The following is a 12,131-nucleotide window of genomic DNA, read 5'->3' on the forward strand; positions in this document are numbered from 1 at the left end:
TGGCAGAATCCAGAGTGGAGCCAGTGATCGGTCTTTCTTCGCTGTCATCCGTGTATGTCGATCGTCTGTCGCCCTTGGAAGAGTCTGCAACACGGTGTCAGCATCCTCACACTTCGGCTTCTTGAAGGCTGCGCTGATCTACCTTGACTCGTGTTAGCTTGCTCAGAAGCACTCGCTGTTGTTGAATGGTCAGCTGCTGTGGAAGTAGAGTCCGAGGAAGTATTTGCGTTACTGGTCTCTTGCTCGAGGGCAGCTTGCTGAGATCGAACAATCAGTCGAAGAAACACCAAGCTTTACGAGCATATTCGGCCGCTTGATGCTGGTCACGTACAAAGTCAAAAGCGCTATGCTTCCTCAGTTTAGGTCGAGAAGCGCGGTCCGATGAGTTTGACTGTGTCATTGGTGCACGACTTCTATCGAGCTTCAGTAGTGACAGCAGTGTGAGGGATCTTGAGTAGCGTATAGATATAGCCGGCAAGTGAGATGTCAGTGATTGGAGACCTTGTACCAGTCGTTCGAACGCATTTATTGAGCCATGTCGGTGAGGATAGATATAGCTCGAATGGTGATGTACGACTCTAGGAGACGCGACCCTCTGGAGCAAATATGATGATGCATCCATAAAGATGCTTCGGCTTCCACCTTCCCTTCAGACATTGCAGAAAGGAATTATGCGGCAACGCCGAGATGCCATTACAGCACGATTGCATCAACATTGTCCTTTGTCTTCTTTCGTGCTATCTTACTCTGCAAGCTCTCTCGTAGGGCGTCCACGCACACTGGGCAGAATCCTATTTGTCCGACGTCAGCGCATGTCAACTGACGATGTCATCGAGACCTGGTCAATGACGTACGAGGATGAGTCACATTGCGCATCAGACATTGTTCGTTCGTCTAGGGTCGTACGTAGTCAATGTCATTATCTGACTGACGATGTATTAGCAAGGGAACAGCACATACGGGTCTTAGCGTCATGCGTCCTTTCATGGAGAATGTGGGATATGCCCCAATATGACCGAGGGTATGATTGAACCTGTCCGACCCCATCAGCAATGTAGCCACGGGCCATTCTGGTATCCTCAAACCTCTCACCTCCCTTGATCCCCGTACTCTATGATCTCCAGACTGGTGATCATCTTTCCGCCCTGTCCAGCTCTCGCACGTTTTCCAATATCCCTCAAGTGCACTTCGATCCTGTTCTCGCCCTGCTTCAACCCGGAGAGAAGTGATATATCGAGCCATCGCCTATCTAATGAGCCTTTCAGATCTTCTGGGAAATATGCAGACAGGTCAAGTGGTTCGTCATTCAGGCTATAGATGATATGTGACGGGTCCGGTATCGATGAAAGCGATGTTCTTAGCAGTGCAGTCGAATAGGTATGGGTCGTATTTCGCGGATCGTTGGCAGACGTAAAAGTCGCCATGTATTTCCCATTGTCCAGGTCATGCCAGCTGTCATATCTTGCCCCTCAGCCGGTTGGAGTGAGAGCGTACATGAGGAAGCGCACTTACGGATACGCCTGAACAGCCATTCTTGCGTCTTCGATCCGAACATCATCCGGGTCTGACAGGTACCTGCGCCATTTGAGGTTGTCTAGGTGTTCCACTTTCTCTGCATTTACGCCCGAATATACGAACCCTGAATCCAGTAATGCAGTGTCAGGTCAAAGACCCATCAAGCGGTCTACCTTTGAACTGACCGCCGTCGTACTCCTCTCCTACAGATATGAGACTATGTCCGAGCTCGTGTCTCAGTACTTGCGGTCCGTTCAATTTTGAGGCAGTGATTATGCTTTCAGACATATGCAGACATGTAAAGCATCAGCTAAGTCGAGATCACCTTCAAGTCCTCAGCTCACGTGAACTCTCCTCCTAAACCACCGTATAGCGGATCATTTCCTGTCCCAGACGACGAACCGAGTATATTGTGTCGGTCTCAGCCCGAATATCGAAGTTTTTGCAAATTTGACTCACCAAGTAATATAGCTTGATCGCACCCTGCTTCATCCGCATGACCCTCTCTAAACCACTTACATACCTTCCTAGCGATCTTCGGATGTTTCACGTACACCGCTCGTAATTCGCTTCCAGGTCGATACAAGCCCAATGGAGAGCCTGCTAGAGGTCTACCATGTGTGCCTATACCCGACTATTTCAGCCAGAATTCTATCAGCCTGATCTCAAGATGCAGCACGATGTCAACAAGCATGCTGGTTATGCTTACTTGGTTGGAAGGTATGAACGTCGCCCATATATTGAGGAGATCGACGACATGCCCCATGGATCCATTAGGCGATATGATATCATCTTTGAGATACTGCACGTCACTGACGAACTTGTCGAATTCATCGATTGTATCTAGACGACCAACATAAACAATGAGCCGCGTTACTCTGCCAGGATGCACGGTCCGTGGAGACGAGAAGGACTGCTTACAGCCATCAGAGAAGAACATGAGATCGACCCTGTCATCTCTGTCTTCTGAAACATGTATGGCTTGAGTGATCATACCATTCGGCAGACCGTCGATATGGCTGGACCGTGAGTTTTCTGCATCGAGTTTCGCGTAATTGATCCTTGGTGGATATAGAGGATGATCGATAACAGCGTCGTATGCTGATCGAAGACCTGTATCCTTGGAGTCTGAGCCGTGCTGAAACGGTAATTGATCCACTCGAGCAGCTGTGCATACCTGAATCAGGCAGAGCAACAGATGTGTAGGTAATGTGCCGCTACAGGTATCCAGTGGACTCAGCTTGCGTTTTCGTAAGCAGACATCTTTCAAGTTTGGCGTAAAAGGTGCTCACATATACATGTCATCACAAGGTCAACGGCAAAACAGCAAGCTTGAGAGTATCAAGGTATCATAGAAGCATTGCCATGCTGTGAGCGATGAGAAAGGAAAATATATGACTGATCGACAGATCATAGAAGAGAACAGGGCTGTTATCTTATCTCTGCCTTTTCATGGACGTCATCGAAGCGATCAGAATTCTTCCACGTGGTGACTTTCACAAGCGAATCAGCCGTTCCCCTACGTATCGTAGGTGTGTTGGAAAGGCAAACCGCCAAAAATTATGCACTTCGTATACATGGGTACTATGATTGGTCCGATCATTCCCAGGTGATTCCCAAGGTCAGAATATCTAATCTATCGGGATATGAAAGCAATATTGATTTGGGAAGAAGACTCGTTAAAGAGGTATTTCACAAAATACAGCTATTCGTATGTGTATATCATTCACTTTTGCGCTTTCGCTCTTTCCCACTATGGTGTGGTATGCCTTGCCGCACTTTTACGCCGTCTTATTCTCTATGAATCCCTTGACTTGACCTACGCGGACCAAGTAGTCTTTTACAGATAACCTCATTTCCGGCGCCACCTCTTTCGACAGGATGGTGATGACTAATGGATAAAATGTAGGGATGTGCTTATCAAACTGTACCGAGAAGAGGCAGATCAGCAACCACCACAAATACCAGATCCCAGTAGTTTAGAGTGTTCAAGTCACACAGAGAGAACGACTCACAGCTTCATATTCAAACCCATGACATCCTCTCAGAATGTCAGTGACCACAGGCGTCCAAGCTGTTATATTCCTAGGTTGAGTCTCGGGATCTAGCGCAATGAAATCCTTGATGATCTCAATCGCCAGTCTGTCAGATCAACTCAAAGCGGTGAGCTTACCAAAATTGATGCTCGCGATAGTAGAGAGAGGAGATCCAAGACGTACGGAACGAGTCTTTCTAAAACGCCATTCCGCGTGGCCCGATGAGCATCTCGTGGATCCCTATACATCCTCAAGAGGACGTTGATCAAGGTAGCAGCTGAGCTCGATTCTTGTTTGAGCAAATTAGGTAATTGCTTCATGAAGCCTGTTGATTCCAAAGTCCAGTAAGGCATCAGCCCAAACAGCCCGAAAGATTCTCAGACTCAGTTTTCGATGTATGCGCTCCGTACTCACCAACTTTCCAAAGCTTCATTCTCAGATCCTTATTCGCATTAAACTTCCTAGCGAACTTCCAACTGTCGTCCAGAACGCCCATGAACCTCAGGAGATGTTCTGCCGGTATCGTGTTGTACACCTCGTCGTTCTGTAGCAGCTCATGAGTGGTCTCGATGAGCAATAGCTGCAGAACACATTTGACGATGATCTGCTTGAAAATCCTTCGTTGCTCGGAATAAGTCAAAGATTCAAGTTGTTTCGGGGTGTCTGTCGCCGGTTCTAATGGAGCTGGCGCCACGAACTTTTGAAAGGGTGCTGTATCGTGATCAAGCGACTTGGTAAGCAAGACATAGCTCAAATGGGTTAAAAAGAAAATCGAAGCGATGACTCACCATCAGCCTCGTCCATCGTTCCGCTAGGTTCGACCTCAGAATGCAAAACAGGATCGAACAATTGGAACGCAGTGGTGGTCTTGAATAATTGTACGAAGGCCGAAACGATCGACATCCATTTCTCAGGCGAGAGTTTGCGTACGTTGCTTTCAAGCAGTTGTTGGAAGCATGAGGTACCGATACGAGCGAGTGTGTCGTTTTCTTCAGGATTGAATCATGCTGGTAAGCGCAAGGTTCTGCAAGAATTCTGGTGATGGGCTTACCTTGACATATGCAAGCTACCAAAATATCCAACAGCCCATCTAAATACCTCTGAAGCACCTCGAAATACACCGTATACAGGTTGATGAGATCCCGTAAGGCTGATATCAAGGTCGTCGATAACCATACACTCATATCTTCTGCCGATCTGAACCTGACGTCTGATTTGGCTTTCAAGATCGCGAAAATAGGGAATAGCACTTGTTGGCAGACCGTGTTCCAAAATTCGACCGAGAAGCCTGAGCCGTGCGTTTTGAGCGTATCGAACAAGCAGTCGAGAGCCCTGCAATGCGCAGCGATTTAGCATACCGCGCCAAATTGTGATATTAAAAAGGTAGGCGGAGGAAGAGAGCTGGGAGGAAGCCAAACTTACAGTCTTCGTACTTCCAGGTCTTCACCCGTCATTATGATCTCATAGAAACTGTGTAAGACAGGTAACCAGTATTTCAACATCGGATCGTCCGACGGCAGTATAGCAGAAGCAGTCGCAATGGTATTAGTCGCTGATGAAATGCCATTTTCATCGGGTTGGCCTTGTTGTTGCTGGGGCGGAAGGAGACATTCCGGACACTTGAGCATCTTGGGTACGAGGCCACGAACCATCTCGATAGCTTGCAAGCTGATTTTCTGGAATTTCGATACTTTGCAGAAATCCGTTATGCACACTGTCAAATCCGAGAAACTTCCATATTTCACTACCAGTTCGAAATGTTCCCTGTAGACCAGAGTGACTAGCTCGAAGGCGTAATTCGCGACTCGTTCGGTAAGGACTTTCGATGATGCTGAGAATACACCGAACATCGTTCGCCATCCAGATCGGAGGTTCTGCACTCTGGCTTGAATCATTTGTTGAAGACATTGTAAAACCTACACAGACCGAGGATCAGCAATCCGACATTGATCCCACGGGAATATCAAATTGAGATCCTTGATAAAAAGCGAAAAGCTGGAAAAACAGATTCGACAGAACTCACCATCTCTCTAGCATCCGAATTCTTGTTGTTCACGATAGTATACTCAAACGGCCTGAGGAAATCTTTCTGGAACCTGAAATGGGACAATTCCTCCTTCTCCAGGAAATTCATCGCTAATTGTCGGAGTGCATCTAGGGCGAAGAAGCTGACATTGGGGTTATTGTGACAGCACACCTACGGCCGAGAATGTCAACATCATATCATAAGCGAGGACAAGTGTCTTGGGTCATGAGTCATTCGAGATTTGAACAAGGGAACATGAAATCGTGAACGCATTGGGTGAAAGTGGAAATAAGAGACTCACTTGGTTGAAATGTTCACCTAGTATCAACCATATATTCGACCATTCCAACCTTATCCTGCCCATGTTGTAGTACGAGATCTCGACCAGCTTCTGCAAGCTGAACATGCGTGGTCGAGCAGATGATCCGGAAGATTGGATCTCTTCCCATGATACCTCACTTAACGCTTGTACGAAATCAACAATTGCAGACTATCCACATATTCACTCCATCAGCAAATGATCAATATATTCACGGCTCAACAGCTTGACAGCCATGAGTGAAGAAACTAAGGAGGCAGAAACAGAAACAGACTTACACCTGATAAATTCTTCGATGTGGAAAATACCATATCTGCAGCTACGGTGACTTGTGACGATCTTGACTCTTCGGCAACTTCGTCCGCTGGACCTTTTTTGCGCGTTAACGTTGTCGATCTTCTCTTATCGGTTGAGCTCCTACGTGCCCCATGCATTCATCTTTCATCAGCAACGAATCCGGTCGACGTGCACCTTCAATTTTATCACCGACATTCGGACAAGGGGAAGTCCACTTACGATGTCCTGTTCAGATCCGGTACGTCCATCCCGCTCGAAATCAATTGCATCCTCTCCAGCTGACTAACACACACCAACACATCTTTCCAGCTCGCTTTCAAGTTATTCCCATCCGTGACAGCTACATCCAGTAGCGTCTTGATCGCTTCTACATTCTTGGGTTTCATCTCTCCCAGGTTATTCAAGAAAGTAAACTTCGCTAGGGTGGTCACAAATGCGTTCCTCTCTAATTCCATATCGAACAAACACACGATCCTAATGGCAGCTTTCAACCCGTCCAAACAAAGGTTGACCACGTCCAGATCGTCCGTCTCTTGTAGAGGAGCCGAAATCCCAGCTAAGAAAGGCATCCACGCAACTTCAAACATGAATTGGACGTGTTCTAATCTTGAGGCAGTGTGGAATTGGTCTGTAGCTCTGATTTGTCCCCGACGTTGTTGTCGTACCATAGCTTTCAGTATACTTTCCGTTTTCGAAGCCATATTCTCACTTTGAGCTACGTAGGCTTCTTTCTGAAGATCCCTTCCTACCGATGTCAAACCTCCGCCAGCCGAGGTGGTAGGTGCGGGGACCTCGATCTCATCTTTCATCTTGATTTCGTTGTTCTGTATCTCGTCGTACGTCCCTTCCAAGTAATCTTGAGGTAAATCGGCGCCGTCGTTGATACCTCTGTTGTTCTTGACGAATTCGGCTTTGGTCATTCTCTTTTGTTTCAGATTGGGATTATGGGCGTCCGTGTTCAGCATGATGATGGCGAAGGCATGAATATAGGCGGCATCGGCATTGGCAAAGAAGGTATCCGGATTACCGTGGATATACCGTTCGGCAAATTTCAACATAAACCGATCGATCTTCTGGGCTTCTCCAGGTAATCTAAAGCTCTGCAAGTACATCCTCAAAGCGTCGGTAAAATTCATCTTTGAGAAATCCAGCATATCCACGAAGGCATGCATGATCGCCACATGCTCTTCATCTCCTTCTCCAAGGTATTCACCTATCATAGCTTTGCTCAACCCTTCGTTCGCATGAAGGAATCGGGCTATATCTTGAGGCGCCTTCGAACGGATAAAGCCATGTTCGATCAAAGATGCTATACCCCGTTTCGGTTTGAAGTTAAATTTCTTGATACCATCTTGTAAAGTGTTTTTTCGCTGTTTGGCCGACTCGAAACGTCCAACATCGTCTTCTCCTATATCGGGCGTGCTAAATCCGTTCGATGATATACCTGGCGCAGGACTTCTGGAGGATGGTTCCCCAGGCCAAGTGGGCGTCGGAGCAGCCAGCTGCGCCGTGGAACCAGATACAGAGTCGGATACATGATGTCGACCGAGACCATCTTCACTGGGTCGAGGCTGGTCATCCTGCGCTGCTTTAGCGGAAGTGTTTGATGTCGACCATGCAACAAGGGATTTCAGCGCGGCCACAAGGCATTCAAGAGATTGCCGACGAAGTTTGATTTCTGGCGACAAGCCCGCATAATGAGGTGCATTGTGCCCTTGGTCTCCCGCCAGGGCTGAAGTACTGAGCGAAGGAGGGATGGCTGGACCGCTCGAGCCGGATGCTTGTTTTGAAGATCCACCTTGATTCAGCTCCTCTTTGCTTGGTGGTGCAAAGTGGGTTTGACCAATCTTAGAGACGATATTCATCAGTTTCTCGTATATGTTCTCCAAGGCAGCTCGATCACAATCGTAATTGATGTAAATCTCGACCAAGGCCTGAGGATCTTGACATAATCTGATGAATACACCTAGGATAATCGATTTTTGGCGGATGGTGGAGTGTCGCATTTCAAGAATCGGAACGAATATCTCATTGAGCAGTACTTCGATTTCTTTCTGCTCCCGTTAAGCAGCATCAGTAGAGCTCGATGATTACGGGTCATGGTTCACTCACCTTCATTTGTGCCCTCATATGCTTTAACATACACCAGAAAATCTCCACACTCAGCTCAAACACCTGGTTGACCGAACTAACTGCATTTCTCGACAAACTTAAGCAGAGGTATTGCTTGGTCGCTTGTAAAAATGGTGTCATCTCCAGCGATGTGTTGGACGGTATGCAAACCAGGGGGTTGGTGAATAGATCGGCGTGAGATTTGAGGACGGTGAGTACAAGGTGGAGGGATAGCAATTTAGATCTCATAGCATGTGAACGGAGGTCCTTCTCACTAAAACTGATGTATCAGTAGATAGCAAACAGGGAAGCATGAAATCAGACGGAATAACATACCTCTCCGATACCAGCGGCTTCATGGTCAACTTGCACAAAGCCCTAAAGACCAAAAACGCATCTTTCACGAACAACTCCTCCGTCGGTATAGGTCTGCCCATCGCATCTAAAGTCCCCTCCTGCTCATCTAGACCACCGGCTGCACTAGCCGTCGGACCGTCCTGCATTGGTACTGAAGGAGGTGCAGAGGTCGGCTCTGGTGTATCTAGCGCATCGCCGTTAGGTACTGGTATAGAGACGGTATGTTGCGGCAATTTGGGCGGACTAGAGGGTGTCGATAATGACGGTTCAGCATCGGAAGATATGACGGCCGGGGCGGTGGGTATTGAATCATTGGGATTTGGCGCGTTAAATGATTCACTGTTTGAGGTTGTAGGCATCAGTATGCAGTATACGAGAGAAAGGAAGAGAGGGAATTGGGAGACTCACAGTGTAAGCTTCTCTTCCTTCTGTCCGTTCTCTTGAACCGGCCCGTCCTTCGGAGTAGGTGTATTAGGCTGGGATCCCTCTGCTCTGACCTCGCCATCCGCACTCATACCCAACCGCCTAGCTTCATTCTCGCCTATCGTACTACGTCGTCCCGACAGACTGGCCGACTTTGCCAGCTCCGGTCTGACAACACGTCCAAATACATGGTGCACCATCTGCGTCAATCCACCTTGAGCTACCACCTGATTCGCCCCATCGTTCGAAAGCAGGAAGACATTGTACACTGTTCGGACAGCTTTCAAGAGCGAAGATTGATGAACCAACATGCCTTTGTCCGTCGACAGGACTATTGCCATTAGTGCTTTTACTACTTGAAGAGCTACCTGGGGAGGAGAATGTTCCGAGTAACTCAAGGTTATAGTATGCGTTATCAGATCAGGGAGAGGCGACATGCCTTTTGGCGGACCATTCGGTTCGGAGAAGAACGAATGACTGATCAATTTCGAGAGGAGATCAAGGGACGTGATGAGAATCGGTACGGATGTCGTCTGAGGATTCGAGATGGCTAATCTGAGAGGTTCGAAAATCTCCCTAGGATGCAAGTATGCTGAAGATGATCCGTCTCCACCTGCTTGACATAGATCTAAAGCCTTTTGTGAAGCAGCGCGGAACGACGCTGACTTCTTAGCTTCTTTCGAGTCGACTAGTAGTTGTAAAGGCGGCATGATTAAGACCGTCGATAATTGGTGTAGTCCAGGTGTGTTGGGCGGTAGGGACATAGTCTGACTCATCGATAGGGTCATTGTACTGCCTCGTCTCGAATGAGAGGCTTCGCTGAACGTTGTTGGTCTGGTGGAACGAGGTCGGGACGATGGAGTCGACGTGATGGAGTGAAGGGAAGTTACGGAAGCTGAAGCTGGATTGGACGGTCTGCGACTCGAAGAAGCGGGTCCTTCACTATCGCGCCTTGCATTCTCTTGTTGAGCCTGTGGCTGTGGTGCTTCCGTCGATGTTGACGTTGGGACGGCACTTGTCGGTCTAGCTGGTGTGCCGGTCCTGCTAAGATCCACATCGTCCAAGGTCTCCTTACTATCGTTAATCACGGGGATGCCCTTCGACGGTTTAGGAGGTGGTGGAGGCGGTGATAAAGGGATCTCTGATGGACTTAGGGGTGCAGTCTCCTGTCCAGACCCATCCTCTGTCGGCTGAGAAGAGGTATCGATGGGTGAAGGGGCAGGTGGAAGTTCTTTGACGGGCGTAGGTGGTCCATTGCGTATACCTAATCCAACCTCGACTTCGCCTGCCCTCGAGGGAGTCTCAAGATTGTTGGAAGACGAGGGTCGGTCAACCTGTACTTCCGGAGCGAGCGGTGGTGGGGTCGACATCGTGCCGTTTTCCTGAGGGGCTGTGGATGTTGGCTCTGCCATCCTGACGGCCTTCTCGGTTGCGCTCTGTTGCGTTGTTGTTTCTAGTCGTCAGTCGTGATCAGGTAGATGCGTGGTCGTTGTCATTATCTTATTATTGTTGTGGACGTGTCCGTTGTCCGTCATATCGTGCTTAGCTGGCTCAGTCGCGCTTGACTAGTGATAGGTATCATTATGTAATATGATCATTTCGGCGCTTTCCGCTTGTGGCACCCGTGCATCCCTCTGCCTCCCTGGTCCTCTGGTGACGAGGGTAGCTTCAGCAGCATTGGAGTGTGTATCACCGAAAGCTCATTCTGCAATGTGATTGACAGTGCAAGACATGTCGTGCAGAACCGGGGATCTCGGGTCATACTGATATGGAGGTGGGACGCGACCATGTCGCCGATATCTGTACTCTCGCCTGCCTTCATACAGTTAATTCGAGATCTACATGATCTTCCAACAATTCGGACATGGGTAAGAATGCATCAATACGCAGGTGAATTGTACTGCTCGAAGATCACTTCGGTCCGGCATAGCTGAGATATGGTCTTGTACGATTGTCCCAGTCAACTCCACCCTGGAGTCGACATGCATGCATAAAGTGTTCATAGTCATGACGCCATCTCCTAGATCAGCTGGTCCTCTGCGGCGGCCGTAGGGAATGAAGATCTAACGTCACCTTCGGAGATGAAAGTGAGTCTTCCGTAAATACCGGGAATAAGCTTTTCACTGACTACACTCACTACTTTATATGAAGTGTCGACTTTACACCTCGGTCTTACCTGTTCTCTCATTCCACGGCTGCGTACGTACAAACAAGCATACTTGGGGGTTTTTCGGCATGGCAGAGGTATGTTTTGTATGATGGGATGATCCACCAACAACGTAAGATTGTCACAATCCTCAGACGCTCCAAACGCTCAATCGATAAAACCAAAATCCGTGTTTGGTGATACCGGGGAAATCGCCCATGATCGGAAACAGAAAAGGAGCGACAAGTACCTTTAGTTCAGCCGGCCAACTTAGCTGGGACGCCATTTCTTCCCTTGATTCCAGGAAATACAGATAAAAACCTCACGGATAAATCGAGATAAGTTGCCCTATCCATCTATTCATGCATGTCCTTTTACCTCACTCGGATGCACGCAAATGTAGCCCTGAGAATCCAATATACAGATCTGCTTCAGTAAGTAGTAGCAGTAGCGAAGAGACGATGTAGTGTAGCGAAGACAGCTTGATGCATGAGTAGACAGCTTGATGATCTGATTATTGACGTCAGAGGTACGTTTCGCCGGGATAGGGAAATGAAAACGAAAAGGGAATGAACGCTGATACCCCCCGTTCCTATCAACGTGCTTATGACCTTACAAGTGGAGGTCATTTATCTATTCTTGGCAAACCTACATATTCATAACAGCACTGATCATCTACTGCGGCTATGATGTGTACTATAGCGAAATGCATCGGAGATGACATGCTCGAGGTAGCAGGTACTCAACTGAAGGAGGCTGTCATCATGCATGTACTCCAGACTGCATGACCCAGACTGCGTGATATATACGACGTTGTTCTATCCTTAGCCACAGCAGATCCAATACGCAATAAGAAGAACATTACGTTTCTTGTATATCTGTAAAATCCTCCGAGACAAG

The 12,131-nt window shown here is 48.0% G+C and overlaps 2 protein-coding genes across 2 annotated transcripts; both read right to left on the reverse strand.

The window, feature by feature from the left end:
* Positions 1-693: 693 nt before the first annotated feature.
* I303_104983 (uncharacterized protein) lies at positions 694-2,815 on the reverse strand (the record flags this gene model as incomplete). Its single annotated transcript, XM_065969074.1, has 11 exons — positions 694-791; positions 855-894; positions 961-1,033; positions 1,093-1,452; positions 1,513-1,639; positions 1,701-1,792; positions 1,860-1,899; positions 1,975-2,149; positions 2,225-2,358; positions 2,437-2,732; positions 2,808-2,815. 11 exons carry the CDS (start codon positions 2,813-2,815, stop codon positions 694-696), a joined length of 1,443 nt encoding a protein of 480 aa, XP_065825146.1.
* A 481-nt stretch (positions 2,816-3,296) lies between these two features.
* Positions 3,297-10,497, reverse strand: I303_104984 (uncharacterized protein; the record flags this gene model as incomplete). Its single annotated transcript, XM_018408863.1, has 14 exons — positions 3,297-3,440; positions 3,531-3,657; positions 3,735-3,876; positions 3,966-4,262; positions 4,340-4,540; positions 4,603-4,883; positions 4,974-5,467; positions 5,575-5,748; positions 5,879-6,067; positions 6,175-6,313; positions 6,413-8,247; positions 8,306-8,579; positions 8,642-9,001; positions 9,071-10,497. The coding sequence occupies 14 exons, from the start codon at positions 10,495-10,497 to the stop codon at positions 3,297-3,299; spliced, it is 6,084 nt and encodes a 2,027-aa protein (XP_018262554.1).
* Between the last annotated feature and the right edge of the window lie 1,634 nt (positions 10,498-12,131).

The sequence above is a fragment of the Kwoniella dejecticola genome, chromosome 6 (genome assembly GCF_000512565.2).
Source record: "Kwoniella dejecticola CBS 10117 chromosome 6, complete sequence".
In the NCBI taxonomy this organism is placed as follows: Eukaryota; Fungi; Basidiomycota; class Tremellomycetes; order Tremellales; family Cryptococcaceae; genus Kwoniella; species Kwoniella dejecticola.